Source organism: Planococcus citri, chromosome 2 (genome assembly GCF_950023065.1).
Source record: "Planococcus citri chromosome 2, ihPlaCitr1.1, whole genome shotgun sequence".
Classification (NCBI taxonomy): Eukaryota; Metazoa; Arthropoda; class Insecta; order Hemiptera; family Pseudococcidae; genus Planococcus; species Planococcus citri.
The window spans coordinates 75,054,325-75,072,793 of record NC_088678.1 but is presented as its reverse complement, the minus strand read 5'-3'; the positions used below and the strand labels follow the sequence as shown (position 1 = coordinate 75,072,793).

The window sequence follows — 18,469 nt, the reverse complement described above, 5'->3', positions numbered from 1 at the left end:
CATATTTTTGAAATACCTATATCTGTGATATCCAAAAACTGCTCCAACTTTTCAATAACTAGGTATGTACAATATTAAAATTCATACATACAAGCATACATACTTACAATCAACTTTGAATGTGTAAAGTACCTATGGTACGCAATTTACTTATTTGAAAATATCAGTACCTACCTATATTTCCTTGTCTAACAAAATGAAAATTTTCATTTTCTAAATAATGCTCGACGTTTTTTTATTATTAGGTACGTATCATTTTTATACGATAAATATTGAATTTCAAACTCCTCTTCAATCGTTTTCTTTTTTTTCAATTATTATTTTGATCGTAAAGTTCTTTGATATATTTTTTTTTTCATTCTGAACAAGCTTTCTAATTACTGCAGCTTTTTGTCACTTTTTAAATTTTTTTATGCCATAAAATACTTTAATTTTTAACATTTTATCTGATTAAGACGCTGAAATATCAAACGTTATTTCATTATTTCTTTGAAATTTCAACCATTGTCATGATACATACGAGTAATTGGTAAGTAACACTAGGCAACTTTTTTTGATTTTTTTTTATGTTTGGGTTGAAAATGAGCTTAATCGATAGTTTGGACTCTAAACAAAAAACAGGGTGAGTTTTTTAAAATTGAGTTGTTTTTGTGGTCAGGAGCGACTGCCAAAGACGCAAAAATGGCCGCTTTTGCCTTACTTCAAGAGTTCGTAGCGATGTCTGTATTGTTTTGCAAAAAAAAAAGATACAAGGTCATTGTCGGATTTGACACACTTATTCAAGTACCTAAACTAATTTCCCTGATTTTTGATATTTGAAGTTTCAAGCTGTAAGGAGCAGTTATGGCCTGACCGCCTGAGGGAATATTATAAGAATATTATCGCACCTCGGGAGTAATAAGGTCACATCTCAAAAAAAATTGATTTTGATGTTTTTGCATTTTTGGGGTTTGTATGACCCCCCTCAACCAAAAATTACACTTTGAGTTGGGTACATCATCTAGATCTTGTAAAAAGCGCAAATGGCCTAACTCAAAATCTCAACAACATTGCAAGTTGTTTGGAGTTATAAGGGCACATCTCAAAAAACTCCACCTTTTTTGAGCAAATTTCGTACATACAAAGTGTTAACAAATAGTTTTGATAGTTTTGAATGTTTGTCAGTTAGAAATAGTCACAAGGAGTGCATTTTTTATTGGTTTATACCAAATGGAAAAATTTTTTTAAATTGATCACTTTTCAGAAAAATGAATTTGCACATATCATGAAATTTTAGTTTTTTGAGAAAAACTCAAAAACTAAGCACTTTAGAAAAAAACTAACGACATTATGTCGATTGGAAATTTAATTCTCTACAACTTTGATAAAATAAAATTTTTTTTGGACGCTTCCTTTCGCCTCCACATCAACTTTAATGAAAGGTTACAACTCAAAATGTTTTCCAAACATTGAAATATATTTCCTCTTTAAGATTTTATTTTTCAAAGTGTTCTTATGCTAAATGAAGGTAGGATACCAGATCTATAAAATGAGGTGCTATTGATTCCTCACTATTATTTATAAGTTGATAAAAATAATTAATCAAGTTTTTTAAAAAAAGAAAATCACTCTCCTGTAAAATTTCACTTTTTTGAGATGTGACTTTATAACTCCCGAGGTGTGATATGTCCTTGAGGTGGTCTATACTGTACTCTTCACTTATGTGAAGATTATGGTAGGTATATACTTCGAGAGGGTACTCCCTCTAGTGAGTAATGTGTGAACTATGCTTAGGACGATCTGAGGTTAGATCCGAGGATCGTCTGAGCTCTCTCTTCACTTGTTCGCGGAGTGGCCAGCAGTGTGGCAATGTCTTTGGCAACCCTTGGGGTCCAAGACCTCGCAATCTTTATTCAGTTATCGAACCATCTCTTGATGGTAAATTTAATTAATCTCTTCCTTTTATTAACTCTTCATCATATAAGTTCGTTTAATCGCGATGGTGTCAAGGTATTTCTCCTTACTTTACTCGAAACTGCCCAATGATTCCGGATATTGAGGTAAGTCAATCTTACAAAAGTGTATCTAAAACTATTGCGGTCGCGAAAGGTCTTATTTATTGGGGGACCGCGGGAGAGACAGTAAACGTGTACATACATCTATAGAAGTTAGACTGTATACGATCTCCTTTGCCCTCCTAGAATTGGTTGTAATTACCTAATCGTAATTACAATGAATTCTTTGTCTTTCAATGGCCCCGAGAACCATTGAATATCTTTACGTTTTTCCACGTTAATGTATAGAAAGTGTAATTTATTATACTTGTCTTTTCGGTACCTAGTAACTACCACTTAAGTACGTGGTATAAGGAATACCTTTAAAAAGTATTTCTACGACAGGTGAGCCACCTTGCAATGGCACAACTGGCTTAAGTTACCTGAATAATTATGCAAATGATGTTGTATTTTTAACTAATTGCAATAAATCAGTATAATTATTCGATTCTTTTCCTTGATCAGTGTGAGTGATTGAGTGAGAGAGTCTAAATGTGAGATGAACAGTGTCATTTAGAGCGATTTAGATAGGTGTATGAGCTATCCGACATACCAAAATTATTCACCCCCTTAGGAATAATTTTTATCATCCCCTTGAGACATTCATCATCATTGTTTCCACGTACTTATCTGAATTATTCCAGATCACACTGTTACAAAGCACATAAGACTAATTTTTTTAAATATGAAAAATTCAATTTGAACTTCGCCTGAACACAGTTTCGTATTACTTTGATTACGTGGTGGAGTAACGCCAGTATCATGCGTTCTGAGTTTCAAATATGTATTACACATATAAAAATCTTCCATATGCGCTTGAAACTTCAAAAATCAAAAATCAGGGAAAGTAGTGTACTAAAAAAAGTGTACCGAATCCGAAAATGACCTTGTTTTTTTCAAGCAAAACAATACTGACGTCGCTACAAACTCTTGAAGTAGAGCCAAAACGGCCATTTTTGCAACTTTCATCAAATTTGCCACTGCCGAGTGTAATTCCGCAATATTTTTCTGAAAATAAAGCACAAATAACACCTTGCCTATACTTACTATTAGTTTTTCACCCATCAGTTTTATTCTGGAACTTGTAAACTTCGAAGCAGTAGTTTAGGGTCCACGGACAGCTTTTTTCATACCTAAGTACATACAACTGCATCCAATTTTTCAAAAAACTTCAATTCACAAATTCACACTAAAAGAAACACTAAATTGCATCGCAAGTGCAAACATCTCACATATTTTTAGGCAATTGAGTTACATGCTACAGAAAATCATCATTATTCATTATTGGTACACACAATACTACAAATTGTACTGTTTCACAGCCACAATTTACTAAGACATTAAAACACCACTTACATTAAATCATAAATTTTAAAAAATTGACATAATATACTCTTCATATTGCTGACGATGCAACGATTCAGTGATTATAGCATGTTAACCAAGACGTCATTTTTTGCCTGCTCGATTATTATGAGTAAACTTACCTGCCTAGCTAAATGCAAGTACAATATTACAATTATTGTACCCACCTACTGTTTCGCAGCCAAGATTTACTGAGGCATTAAAATACCACTTACACCGAAGCAGTACGTTTCTTTCAATAATTTCTGTTATCTACCACTACCACCGGGTGCATGTATTTTGGAAAATTAACATAACGCGCTTTATCATTTTTCAGTAGGTAGTAGGTACCTATATGTACTGGCTCTATGGACCTAGTCCTCACAAGCAATGTCACTCATACTCGTACATTGATTTAGTGATTAGTATGTTAAAATTAAGACGTAATTTTTTGCCTTCTCAATTTTGAGGAGTGAATTGACATCAGATTTACTTACCCGATTTAAAGACGCCCCATCCAGAAAAACTAAATAAACTAATAATTTTTGGTGGGTTTCAAGTAAACTGAAATATAAAACGGAGGAATTGAATAAAATTAAAAACGAGGTTTTTTAATTTTACATAATGAACATTTTCCTTTCAGAGTTGCATTTACTTCTACCTACCTAACTAAATGCTACTGGGGCGCAGATGTGCTCTTAAAAAAAGGACATATTACAATTACCTACACTCAATTTAAAAATTGAAAATTGCTCGTACATAATCATTCACGTAGAGTGCTTTCATGTTTAAATAAACGGACTTGCCTGACTGATTTTTTGTACATTGATTTTGTTAGGGTATCAATCGTACTTGGGCTGAGCATAGTGTAAATGTATATGCTAACCTTGGTATTAATTTTCTTTAAAAACATATTTAAATTATCTTGATCCTGACTTCTATAGTTGAGTACCTAATAATTTCCTTGAGGTTTTCAATTCACTGAAGAACCCGTTTCAGAAAAAAAATTTACTGGTTACTAAAGTGCTTTAGTGTTTGAATTAACTAACCTCATTGATTTTTTTGTTGATGCCAGCACTGAGCATAGCTTATCCATATACATATGCTGAACTCAGGATTTATTTTCTCTAGAAACTTATTTAAATTATGTTGATCCGGACTCGCATAGTTGGATATTTTCTTTGGGGTTTACAATTCATTGAAGAATCCTTTCAATTTCAAATTTTAATTTTTTAGGTTCAAACTAAAAAAATTTGAATTCTAAATGTTTTATAAATCTTATCTACATGTCATAAGAAACATTTTAAAACAAAGATGAGCGAAATCGGTTCATTTTTTAAACAAATTTGAAGGAGGGGGCCCAAAAGTCTGTTTTTGGGGCATATCTCCCCCTGTATGGAACCAAATCAGTTCGAATTTTGGAATTCGGTTGAAAATGTGATTTGAAATAAAACGTATTCCCGAAATTTTTTTGTTGATTTTAGCCCCCTCTCTCCCAAATTTGGGGCCGTTAAAATCAAAATTTATTACAATAAAATTACACTCAATTTTAAAATTAAAAATTACAGAATCATTCATGTAGAGTTCTTTGTTCTTTTATGTTAATAGATACATATAAATTGACTCACCTGACTTCTATAAGTTGGCTGATCCGGACTAGGCGTATTTTGTTCATCCATATTTTTATCAAAAATCACCAGATTGCGATATTTACATACAAAACGATAAGATAAAGTGAACTCGCGTTTACGAATCTGATGGGAAATGATAGAGACACGTTTCCGTTATTGTTTTGTTTAGTTAGATACGAGATGAATAATTTTCAAAATTTTAGATGCTTAATCTCTTTATTGGAATTTATGGTGAGGTTTTGAAAATTTAATTTAAAAAATGAAATGTGTTTAGGTTGTAATATTGATCTTTCAAGATTTCCAAACATGGATGGGCAATGGGCATGTTCATTTTTTCAAGCAAAATGAACCAGGTTGAATAATGACTTCATCAGTTCAGCCCAATAATTTAATTGGAGAAAGGGAAAGAACATCTTGATATGTAAAGATAATCTTTTTTTACTTTTTGCCAGAAACAATTCTGTCACTACTATCACAACGAAGATTCAATAGTTAGATGTTACGAGAAATACATTTTTCACTGTATTTTAAAAAAAATTAATTTGCTTACAAAAATTTGCAAAAAAAAAATGTCTTCAGTTTCTGAACTGCAATTGATATCTTTCATTATTTTATGCCAGATATTAGAGAAGAAAAAATTTTTAAAACGTTACTTTATCCAAAAATACCTAAGCGAATTGCAAATTTCCAACCACTCAGTATAGAACCGTAAAAGTGGTCTTGGATTTCTAAAACTCATAATGAACGTTTCTGCTGAATTTGGTCCAAATCCACCGACTTTTTTGGGGGGGGGGGAGCTGATCCGCCCTAAAATGCATGCTTACTTGAGACTTACCTACTTATGTACTACCTAACTTATTTGTTTACTTGCCAACTGTAGAATAAATTAGGTACCTCTATTTAACAATCTGACTCTGAATTTAGGGTTGCGGTAAGAGAATTGGGTACTATCGAAAATGAGCAACACAGAATAATTATGAACTCTATATTTTCTACTCGCTTATAGCGGGTCGGTTTTGTAGATTGGATACGTACCCGAGGGTACTGTTTTTATGGATGGTATCAATCGTAATAATGGTAATGATGGACAAAATGATACCAATATCATCTGCAGTTTACTGTGCTGTTCAACATGATGGTCTGATGTCCTTGCTTTGTTACCATTACCTGGTTCAAATGCACATCCCTAGGTAAGTAGGTAATCATGAAAATCTTAGCGCATTCAAATTTTCTCTATCTGTGAAACAAGGGAAATCATTTTTTACAAGTTTCACAGGAATGCAATAAATCTATAGTCTCCATTACGATATTTTATTTACCTATACGCATCGAGATTTTCCCTGCTGGAATATTTTTTCTATCTGGTGGGAGAGTGTTGCTAAAAATCGAAATCTCATTTATGGTGCTGACAAGCGATGTTTGAAAATCGCCCAATTCTTCGAATAATAATAGACAGTGTTGCCTTTTATTGTAGTGTTGAAGAATATTAAATCATTTTACCTAGGTAATTTTGAATTCTTCGGAGATTCCTGTTGTTCTAATGGTAATGGTGATTTTGGTTGATTCTTTTTTTGTTATTGTTGAAATAAATTTTCTAGCGATAATTTTAAATTTTATCATCAAATCACGCCTGCGAAGCATATTGGTGTGCTGATATACTCGTATATGTACATTACCACCGTAATATTCGCCAATTTCCACTAATGTGACTCTACAATACCTACGGTTCTTCTATCGTCATCTTGGGTATCTGACTGGGTAGGATCTAATTACATGAATATTCCGATTAAAGTTGCACAATTTTTCTAGCAAAGTACCTAAATCTCGGTATAATTGTGAAAATTACCGAATGAGGAACCCTTCAAAATTTTATTCGACTAATAAATGAAAATCCATTGAAGGTTTCATTTAAAAAGAAAGAAAAGAAAAACAGATTTCGCGAACAACGTTAATGTGCGATCAATTTTAATCCATGTAGTGGTTCTTTTTCGTATTTTTTAAAAATCAACAATAACTAATTTTGGATATCGCGATATCAGTTGGGTACAGTAAATTGAAAATTTTTAAAATGAAGATAAAATATTTAAAAAAATTGATAACGGTATTTTATGGAGCGTGTAAGAGCGAAAAAACTTACAAATTTGAAAAAAATTATTTACTGACATAATCGAGTGTCACTTATGCTCTTAGAATATTTTAGAACACAGTAGTGCCAATTTTGTAGTCATTATTGCCAACTTCAAAAAATCGGAAAAATGTTGATGGTTGGAAAGCCTTAATAAATATTTAGATGATAATTGAAAATATCAACTGTCAATGGTAGGATGTTGAAGAATGCATTTCATACCAGTATAATCGACATGTTGTTTCAATGCAAATGTCACTCAATTTTGAATTTTGATTGCTTTAGAATGGCTCCATTACTTTTTTACTCGAATGAAGTTCAAATACATATGTACAATTTCTTTTAAGCCATTCTAACACAAAAAAAAAATCAAAAATTACGTAGGTACATTGAAACAACCTGTCGATCACTGGTTCAATCCATACCTATTCAGTTCAGACGGATATTTCCACCTAAATCATAAAATTATTAAAGCTGTGAACACGGTTTTATTATTTCATTTCTCCAAAGTTTCAACTTTCAATGCATGGTTTGATTTTCCCTACTTGAATCAATTTTCGAAAAACGGTTTACATGTTTATTTTATTGTGTCGATCACTGGTACAGTTATTGTCGATAATTGGAACATGTGTGTCGATTACTGGCCCATGTGTGATTTTGGGCTTTGTCATGAAAAAACACAATTTTCATACTAATTAAAATGAATACAAATCTACGTACTAAAACATATTTTTTCGCGCACCCGAATAGTGTCAGAAGATACTTACGTAAAATGAACACACGTTGTTAACCTCAATTTTTTTGAAGATAAATTGTTATTTGAAAAAAAATTTCTTAGCACTGTTGATTACTGGCGGCGGGGGTTCGTTATTAGGTAGATGAGTTCATAATTCAACTCATGATTCACCAAACTGTTTCAGAGTAGATCGTTATACATATGTACGAGTCGTACGTTGCGAATAATCTCAGCTACCCGCCGCTGGTCTGGAGTTGTTTATTAGTTATCTTGATTTTTATCAGCAGTGAATAATTTTCGAGTGATTTTTATTTTCAAACGATCGAGGTAAACAAATTTATCTCTTGGAATTTTCCCCCTGCAACATTTAAATACATTGGCGATGTTTGATAGAAACATACTTACTTTTGAAATGACTCGCTCAGAAAAAATCGATTTATGCATAACTCAAAAAAAGGTGATGTTTTGTAGAAAAATCATTTTGAAAAATGAAAGCTTTGAAAAGGCTCAAATTTTCAATTTCCAACAAAACAAATGAATATAAATTGGAAATTTTTTCAAAATAATTCAACAACATGAGTAAAAAAAACATGAGTCAAAAGAATTTTTTTGAAAAAAATTCAAAAAAATTTGTAAGAAGTTGAGCAAAAATTAAAACTTTGTGGAAGAAATGTCTTTAACCATTAAATGAAAAAAACAAAAAACAAAAACAAAAATCCAGGCTGTAAGAGAGATTTTTTGACCAAATCATAAAAACTGGTCGGAAATTGTGCCGATAGATGACTTGGAATTTGGCGAAATATCGACCAAAATTAATCTAAAATATAGGGGAAATCTTCACCAAAGACATGTCAAAGGCATACATCTCGCAACCTATCCCATGTCACACTAGGTGAGGTCAAAAGACCAACACCATAGTGCTGGTACTCAACTGGAACTCAGCCAAACATAACGAAATGATCGCGAACTGAATAATCTAAATATCCAATGTTATAAACTCAATAAGTATTAGTAAAAGTTCAAAAATTGTTTGAAAGTTAAAGTTGAAGTAACTTTAGTTGAAGTATTATAGGTAACTCAACAAAATCAAACATTGAAAAAATGAGAAAAATTATACAAGAAATAAAAGAACAGAAAACGTCCGTTCTGTACAAAAAAAAAGTAAGAAACAAGTTAGGTGTGAGAGATAATTTATCAAGTACATACATCGAATGCCTTGATAAATTATCTCGTAGAACCGCCATTTTGCATACTTAGAGAAAATCTGAACTCGTCTATATGACAACTTGTCCAGTGCTTGGTACCTATCGTTTGTCTCATGTTTTTGCCATTTTTGTGCTATTAATACGTCTTATGGGTGTGATTTTTTGACACAACTGCAGAAATGATCATGTTCACGACGAAAGAAGGACATTTCAAAGACAAAAAAATTTTTTGAACGACGAAATTTAAGATATTGCCCGACAGAATAATTTAATGCACGTTTATACAGATGATACATACTTACATTTAACGACAAAATATAACTGTACTTGATAAAAGCGTATATGTAACTTAGCTGGTATAGGGAGTGAAAAATCCTCGGGTCGAATTTTCATAGTAGGTGAAATTGACTCATGGGTGAGCCATAAGGAACTGTTAATTTTGATAAATTTGAATTTGAAAACGATACCTACCTACCTGATATATCTTCAATCAGAAGTACCTAATTTTAGAAATTAATCGGTACTTGTGAAATGAAATAACGTAAGCAGGGATGCGGCCTCAAACGATTTTTTCGAGTTTCGGGGCTTGGGCTTGCAATCAAAAATTCATTACTCTCTAAATTTGAAGCAGTGAAATTTCACTGCTTCAAATTTAGAGAGTAGGTCTTGGGCTTGGATTGCGGCCGGGAAATTTTGGGCTTGCGTTTTAGGGCTCAGTGTTTGGGGCTTGAATGAAATAAGTATCCTATTTGTAAAATTTGTGAATAGCGCTAAATTGTGCTGAACCGAATAATAATAAAACTTTTATTCATTCATTCATTCAATATTTTATCGAGAAATAAGAAGGCAAGTTTGATTATCAAAATACTCCAGTTAATTAATATGTATTTCGTTGTAAAACAATTATTCTAAAAATTCATTCATTAAAATATTAGTAGGTATTTTCTCAAGTTCTTGAGTAGGACAAGTACCCAATCTCTTAACAAAAATTTAAAAACTAATAGGTATTTTGGGTTCCTATGTTCCTAACTAACTACAAAGGCCTACTTCTAAGAGTCCAGTGTTGCTTACCGATTATTTCGTTTAAAATGGATCCTTATATTGTATCAGATAACATGGTTCAAGTAGACACCTCCTTATACTCTCCCAATTGAAAAATATTTTTTCAATTTCAGAGGGGAAAAGAATTTTTCAGTTTTTCGAAGGAATTTACTCTTTTGAGTTTTTTTGTTTAAATATTTTTGAAATATATCAGTGATATCCAAAAACTGCTCCAATTTTTTAATAACTATAATATAGGTACTAGGTAGGTACTATATAATATTAATAAATTCATAATAATTATGTACAAGCATACAAACTTACACTTTTAGTTTGGTACTACGATTATTCAATAGGTATGTACTTACCATGGAAGTGATGGAGTAACGCCAGCGTCGCGGGCTCCGAGTTTTAAAATATTTGTACAAATAAAAATCTTCCGTATGCGCTTGAAACTTCAAAAATCAAAAATCGGGGAAAGTAATTCACTTAAATAAGTGCGTAGAATCCGAATGTGACCGTGGTTTTTTCGAAAAACAATACTGATGTCGCTACAAACCTCATGAAGTAGGGCAAAAACGGCCATTTTTGCAACTTTGATCATCTCTCCTGACCACAAATACTACTCAAATTGAGAAACCCAACTCTGTTTTTTGTTTTGGGGTCCAAAGTATCGATTAAGCCCATTTTCACCCCCACAACAACTTTGCCATTGCCTAGTGTGATTCAACAACATTTTTCTGAAAATGAAACACAAATAACACCTTGCCTATATCCTTTGCTCAAACATATTGAAACTGATGCATCAGTTTCAATATGTTTGAATACCTATATATCGAAGTAATGGCGGTTTAGGGTTCTCGGGCAACTTTTTTCGTAACTGCAACGTACTGCTCCAATTTTTCAAAGAACTTCAATTCACAAATTCATACTAAAAGAAACACTTACTAAATTGCAATCTCACATATTTTTAGGCAATTTCAATTACATGTTACAGAAAATCATATCATTATACAGTATTATAATTGTACTGTTTCATGATTTACTGAGGCATTGAAATACCACTTACATTAAATCATGAATAATTTTGAAAAATGAATAGGGCAAAACGCCCTGACGTCACAAGGTGTACAAATGGTAGTATCACTTGATTCCCCTTACATTCTGTAGGCTTCATTGGCTTCAAGCTAGTGATTGTTCTGTCCACTTTGCATTTTGATATGCCAAAACTTTCAAACCATCTCGAGGATCTCATTATTTTAAGGCTCTAAATTGTAGAGAATTTTGTCCCCTTTCCAACTGTATTAAATTTTTTGATATCCGCAAAAGTCTTCCTTGAGAAAATTCACTCAACTAGCTGAAAAAGGTAGCCAATTCAACATATTGGTCTGTTCAATTTGCACTTTGAGGCAACAGAACTTTTAAACCAACTCGAAGACCTCATTATTTTATGGCTCTAAAGTGTAGAGGATTTTGTGCCCTTTCCAACGGTAATAAATTTTTTGAAATCCTCAAAGGTCTTCCTTGAGGAAATTGACTTGAAAAGCAGAAAAATGCGGCAAAATTCAACTCATTGTTCTGTCAGCTTTGCACTTTGAAGTGGCAGAACTTTTAAACCATCTCGAGGACCTCATTATTTTATGGCTTTAAATTATAGAGAAATTTGTGCCCGTTCCAACGGTACTACATTTTTTGAAATCCGCGAAAGTCTTCCTCAAGGAAATTGACTTGACGAGCTGAAAAGTAGAAGTGAACAGCATTGTTTACAGCTAATAGACTTGTAAGGTTTAGCCTACCATTCACAGGGTGTATGTATGCAACCTGAAATGCGCGTTTTGCCCTATATGATACACAATTGCACAACATTCCTTTCAGTAGGTATATTAGTACCTTGCTCTATGGACCTAGTCCTCACAACCAACATCGCTGATACACTGATTCAGTGCGATTAGCATGTTAAAACGAAGACGTAATTTTTCACCTGCTGAATTTTCAGGAGTAATTTGACATCGAATTTACCCGATTTTGAGTCGCCACATCCAGAAAATCTGAATAATCTAATTAATTTTAGGTGGTCTTAGAGTAAACTGAAAAAAAAAAAAAACAGGAATTTAATCAAATTAAAAATGAGGTTTTTTTCATTTTACAAAGTGAACATTTTCCTTTCAGAGTTTCATTTACTTTTACCTGCCTAACTAAATGCTTCTGGGGTGCAGATGTGCTCCTAAAAAAATAAATATTATCTACAATTACACTCAATATAAAAATTGAAAATTAGCCTACAGAATCATTCATGTTGTGTGAGTCCTTTCTTGTTTAAATAAACTGATTTAGCTAGTTGATTTGTTATCAACGCCCTGCGCTGAGCATACTAAGCATAAGTGTAAATGCTCAACTCTGAGACATTAATGACCCTAGCTGTTTCAAAAAAAAAAAAAAAAAAAAAATGAAAATACATGAAAAAATAAATAAATTGACTTACCCATCTACCTCATTGATTTATTGATATAAATTTCAAAAATTTTAAAAATAATTATTATTTTATCAGTTGTAATTGATAAATGACATTTTCAAGCTGACATTTAAAAAAATAAGTACCTATGGCCTACCTCATTGTTTTAAAGAACTTTCTGGAAAGTTTCCGAAAAGTTTCCAAAATGAAAATTTCTGGAAATTAATCATGGGAAAGTCAAATTTTAGGTACCTAGGTAAAAGGTTTTCATGTCCCAAGTCATCTTCCTCTTTCATAAATTTAACACTGTTGTTCAATTTTTCAATTTTGGAAAATCAACCTTTATCCTTTGTATTCTTTTCAAAATTGTACAAGTGAAAGGGTAACTGTAGATAAGATCTTTGAAATCATCGAATTTCAGGAAGTATGTTTTTACACCATTATATTAATTTATGGTATTGACTTGGAAAAATTGTCTTAGAGATAATGGTTAACCTCCAAAAGTGTTCCAGCTCTCACGAGTCATTTATTATATTTCGCTGTACCCTTGATAAGTTATTTTGGAATTGTGTGTGTTTATTGTTTTTGTTTGTCAAGTGAATTTTTCATAGTGATTGTTAATAGAGGCTTGACGAAGTGATTAACGTGGGAGGGGGGTGAGACTTGGTTCGCCTTCATCACCTCTGACCTCTTTATAATAGGCTCACTTGCAATTTTTGTTTAACATTTTCATCGTTGGCAGTTTCCGGCCAAATTTTCTCAAAGTTGCGGAATGGTCACGTAGAGACAGCACCAATCGTCATTAATAGAGATTTTTGAAAATTTTTCGTCGAAAGAAGGGTATAATATGAATGATGCAGAAAAAAATTTTCAAACTGCAGATAGAATTTATTAACTTCGAATGAATAAAATTACACTGTACATAGATATGTTCGCTCAAATGAACGTTTACATATTTGAAGATCAGAAATGAATGAATCGAGCGATGTTGATTCAATTCTAATTACAGAAATAGTTAATTGGTCACATGTCATATTTTATAGATTTTGACAGTTCAAAATAAGATGCTCACTGATCAACTTTACATTCAGTTGTGAGTGATTCATTTTCATAATTTTTGAAATTTTTTCATTGTATCTGAGATAAGAACTACATACCTACTTAAATTAGTTTTATTTTCATTTAGAACTAGCCATAATTAGGTACGGTCACTTCCTTTATAATTTGAACTTTTAATTTTGATCAATTCGAATTTGAAAACGATACCTTACCTATCTAATATCTCTTCAATCAGTCCTGATTTCTGAAACTTATTTTATAGATTTGGACAATTCAAAATATATACTCACTGATCAACTTTTCTTTTCATTTAGAACTAGGTAGCCATAATTAAGTATACCTACAATTAAGTAAACGTCACTTCCTTTAAAAGTTGAACTGTTAATTTTGATTAATTCGAATTTGAAACCGATACCTTACCTACCTGATATATCTCTTCAATCAGAAGTAGGTATCTAATTTTAGAAATTAATTCACTTATTTGTAAATACCTATAGCGGAATTTGAGCGCCTATAGGTACTTGTGAAATAAAATAACGTAAGCAGGGATGCGGCCCCGAACGATTTTTTTTCGGGTTTCGGGGCTTGAGCTTTCAATAAAATATTCATTAGGTCTTGAGTTTGGATTGGGGCCGAGAAATTTTAGGTTTGGGTTTCAGTGCTCAGTGTTTGGGCTTGAATGAAATGTTCATTAAAATGTTATTATTTTATCGAGAAATAAGAAGGCGAGTTTGATTATCGAAATGACGTTCGAATTCATTAATATTTCATTGTTAAACAATTTTTCTAAAGATTCATCCATTAAAATACATATTAGTACCTTACCTAAGGCTTCCCTATACAGGTTTTTTGGTTATTTGGTACACAGCAGTGAGAAAATATGGAATATGAGCATTGCAATGCTTATACCTTTGTTGTACAGGGTGTAATGGTATAGAATAGAATTTATTAGATAGAATAACCTGAAAATATAATAAACACCTTATAGCCAATGTAATAGACTATAGAGATTAGACAGGTTACTTGAGGATTATGATACGCGTTATTATACCAAATCAAGTTAACAATAAATACCTATGAAATAGACACAAAATACAACACAAGAAAAAAATCACAAGAGTACAAAAATATCAACAAAGTCAATGGGCCAATTACTGGGTACAAGAGGTTAAAACAAGTTACAATATTGCGGAAAAGTTGCGAAAAATTTTAAAATAAATTGGCATAATATTACGTTAAATTTACAGGGTTTCGGGATGTGGTTGAAATGGTGTGAGGTAACTGTAGGAAAAATTCTCAGGAAAAAATGGATGTGGAAATAGGTTGGAAATTTACGTTAATATCACTGGGTTTCGAACTACATATGGGTTTGGATGGTGTGAAAATAATGTAAAATTATGACAGGTGAGAAAAAATTGAAGAAATTGAAATTTGAAATGACTATTGAAATTTACTAGAATGGATTTTGGAATTCGGATAATCGGGCATATTGAGGGCATTCAGTGAGGAAATGTTGGTAAAAATATGTAAAAAATGAGAAAAATAAGGAAAAATGCGTCGTAAGAAGTGTAGTTGAAAATTCAACAGAAAGTCGATAAAATTACAATAGAATCACAAAAAAAATGCAATAAATTTTGTCGGAGAAAATTCGAAAAAATATAATGGAAGGGCATATGAAATACAAGTAAAACGTTGACAAATAACTAAATAACATAAAGAAAAATAATAAAATGGAGAATAAGAAAAAATATTGAGATGGAAAAAAAATTCAGACAAATTTTTAAGAAATTTGTCAGGGCATATGGAATGATATATGAAAATTGACAGAAAATAAGATTTTTGAAAAAATGCATCGGAAAAATTATGAAAATGAAGATGGGCATATGATCGGAAAAATCAAATGTTTAAAAAAATTGAATCAGAGAAATCAGTTGAAAAAAATAAAGGAAATTGCAAAAAGTGGAAAGGTATCAAACCCGTCAATATATTATAACTGATGAATAAGTTTCAAATTAGATGTTTAACTTCTTTATTAAAATTTCTGACGAGTTTTTGAACATTGGTTTAGTGCATTCTCTTCATTGTCATAATTATTTTGTTTCAAATATAAATGTAGTAGGCATTGAGGTTTATAAATATGACACCAGCTCGTCCTTTATTAGATAGGTACCTACATATTCCATAGCAGGTTCACGATCAAGGCCGGCATAATACAACACCATATTCGAGATCAATTGGAACCAGAAATTATGCCTACCTTTGTTAAATCATAGCCCATAGGGTATTTTGGACATTTAATTTTAATAATTTTTCATAAAGCGAGTTTTTGAAAATTAAAATTTGAAAAAAAAACTGCGTTTAGGTTGTGATTGATTCTTCATGATTTCTACGCATGAATGAACCTATTTATTTTTTCAAGTGAGATGAAGCAATATTGAGTGATGACTTCATCAATTCAACCATCAGTTTCAAGTAATTCTGGTGCCTCCAGTAAATTTTGTAGAAAGCAATTCTAAAATAATTGTGGTCAAGTTCGTTGCCACAATTGCCATCACAACAAGGATTAGATATAGGTAATATGTTTTAAAAAATACACTTTACGCAGTATTTTTGAAAAAATTAATTTGCTTACAAAAACTTATGAAGTAGTTACTTAGTTAGATACATACTTAATTTTAGCCCTAACATAATAAATATCTATATACCTAATTATGTGAAATTTAATCTATACATAGCGTGTGCACGCACGATAAATGGTGAAAACCATTTTCTAGTAGGGCCCTACTTTGGGTCAATTGAGAGCGTTAGAAAAACAAAGAATCCGAGTTCATGAGCAAGGAATTTTACAAAGCTTCTTTGCATGACAATTTTTACAAAACTTCAAAATCAAAATTTTTTCTGGAGGCTTCAGAACAGTTCGAAAACACTACCAATTGATTTTGGGGGTCGGAGAAATTTGAAAATTTGTGCCCGAATCAATCAATAGGGTCAAAAAGACGTGATATATCTGAGTTTACAAGTGTGAAAGTTCTTTTAGTCGTTTTTCAATCCCAACAAATCAAGAAATTTTATTTTATACCATGTTAAGCTAAAAAAATTCGAAGACCTTCATCATTTTCATAAGAATGATGTGTAAAGGGATGCAATGTTCAATTAAAATTGGAATTAAATTACTTACTCGTCGCGCGGTAACATTGGAAGATACATTGATAAGGTTTATATAGTCAGCGAGACAGTCACCATAGCTCCGAGGCAAGTTATCCTAGTGTTGGTATTTTATCAGCTGGTCATATTTCCGGTCGAACCAGTCTGTTTGAGCGATAAGAAGCTGAACTACACATATATTCAAAACTTTTTTGATCCTATTCACCCGCACTGATTCTATTCACCCCAAATTACGGTATAGACCCCACGTTATTAAAACCCTCATCAAACATCAGCAGGATTGATCTCCCCCCCCCCCTACTTGGTACCGAAATTACCTTTCTTAAACTTCATCAGTTTTTGTACCAGCGCCAATTTCCTCGGTATTGGCCTTCGCAATTGGGGTATGTGTTCGGTTAGAAATACGATTGCAGCGAAAGAGGGATTTGAATGTGGTTCTGAATTGCTGACTCAAAATGTAATATGCCATAAATGTGATTGATGCATTGATTTGACTTATTGTTACAAATACCTCCAACAGTGAATAGTAACAGCTGTAGTCCGAATCTCGCTTGTAAGCTCCGTGCAGTACAGCCATTATTCCCTTCGGAAATTCGGCTATGAAGTATAATGCCACAACTGTTAATAATATCGCTGTTGACCTATTTGTTTGTTGTCTCATTTTACTGTTTTTCGTGCTATTGCGAACGATTGCGGATTGAGTTAATTGCTCTTGATGGTATTTCCTTTTCAATAAATGAACTACTAGTCTATAAAATAAATGAAGGAAAATGAAAAAACAGAGCTTTGATAGTACATATAGGTATACATCATATGAGATAGAGGTATTTTTTTCTCTTTGAGCTTTGATTAAATGATTAGGTAGGTACTTACTTAAGAGTGATCCCCGTTAGCAGAATAGTTGGCAATAATCTGAACACTAGCCCTTGTATAGCAAACACTGTGGAGAAGTGAATCGGACTTTGTTCGTCTATTTCCATGTAAAAAGTCGTCGTTTGATTTTCGTTGCTCGTTGTAACATGAAGCGACAAATATATCGATACTGGATACAATGAAACGCATAATATGTAACTTGCAAGCACTAAATTACTAGTAATTTTTCTGCTGCACCAGTGTTTTTCCTTCAACGGATGTACTACAGCTATGTATCTCCATGCAGCCAACTGCACTGTCAAAAATGCTGATATGAACTGAAAAGTGACCATAAAAGTATCGCCACAGGTTTCTAATACTACACATGCGTAACTTTGACTACAATCAAAGTCACTTTCCCGCAAAACGTAATGCAGCCAAGTTTGTGGAATAAAAGCTAGTAACCATAGAAAATCTACGAAAGCTAAATGAGCGAGTATCAGGTTCGGTGGCGAAATCATCGTTTTCCTTGTGAATACCAATACGTTGAGTAAGTTGAAAATCACGCCTGCGAAGCATATTGGTATGCTGACATACTTGTATACATTATTCCTGTAATATTCGCCAATTTCAGTTAATGCGCCTGCACAGTACGGTTCGTCAATCGTCATCTTGATTTTCTGTTTGGGTATTAGGATCTACCTACTTAATTACATGAATGTTCCAATCAATTAATGTTGCACAATTTTTTCTCGTAAACGACAAAAATTTCGCGTATAACTAATAAAAGTTTATTCGACTGATAAATAAAAATTTATTGAAAGTT

The 18,469-nt window shown here is 32.4% G+C and overlaps 2 protein-coding genes across 3 annotated transcripts in view; one reads left to right on the top strand and one right to left on the bottom strand.

Moving 5' to 3' along the window:
- Positions 1-18,469, top strand: part of LOC135837740 (uncharacterized) — a 310,851-nt gene that overhangs the window by 27,025 nt on the left and 265,357 nt on the right. The gene's annotated exons all lie outside the window — the stretch shown is intronic.
- LOC135834169 (sex peptide receptor-related protein 2-like) lies at positions 14,463-18,314 on the bottom strand. Its single transcript, XM_065348007.1, has 4 exons — positions 17,665-18,314; positions 17,303-17,540; positions 14,650-14,700; positions 14,463-14,588 (listed from the first exon to the last, which is right to left on the bottom strand). The coding sequence occupies exons 1-4, from the start codon at positions 18,312-18,314 to the stop codon at positions 14,463-14,465; spliced, it is 1,065 nt and encodes a 354-aa protein (XP_065204079.1).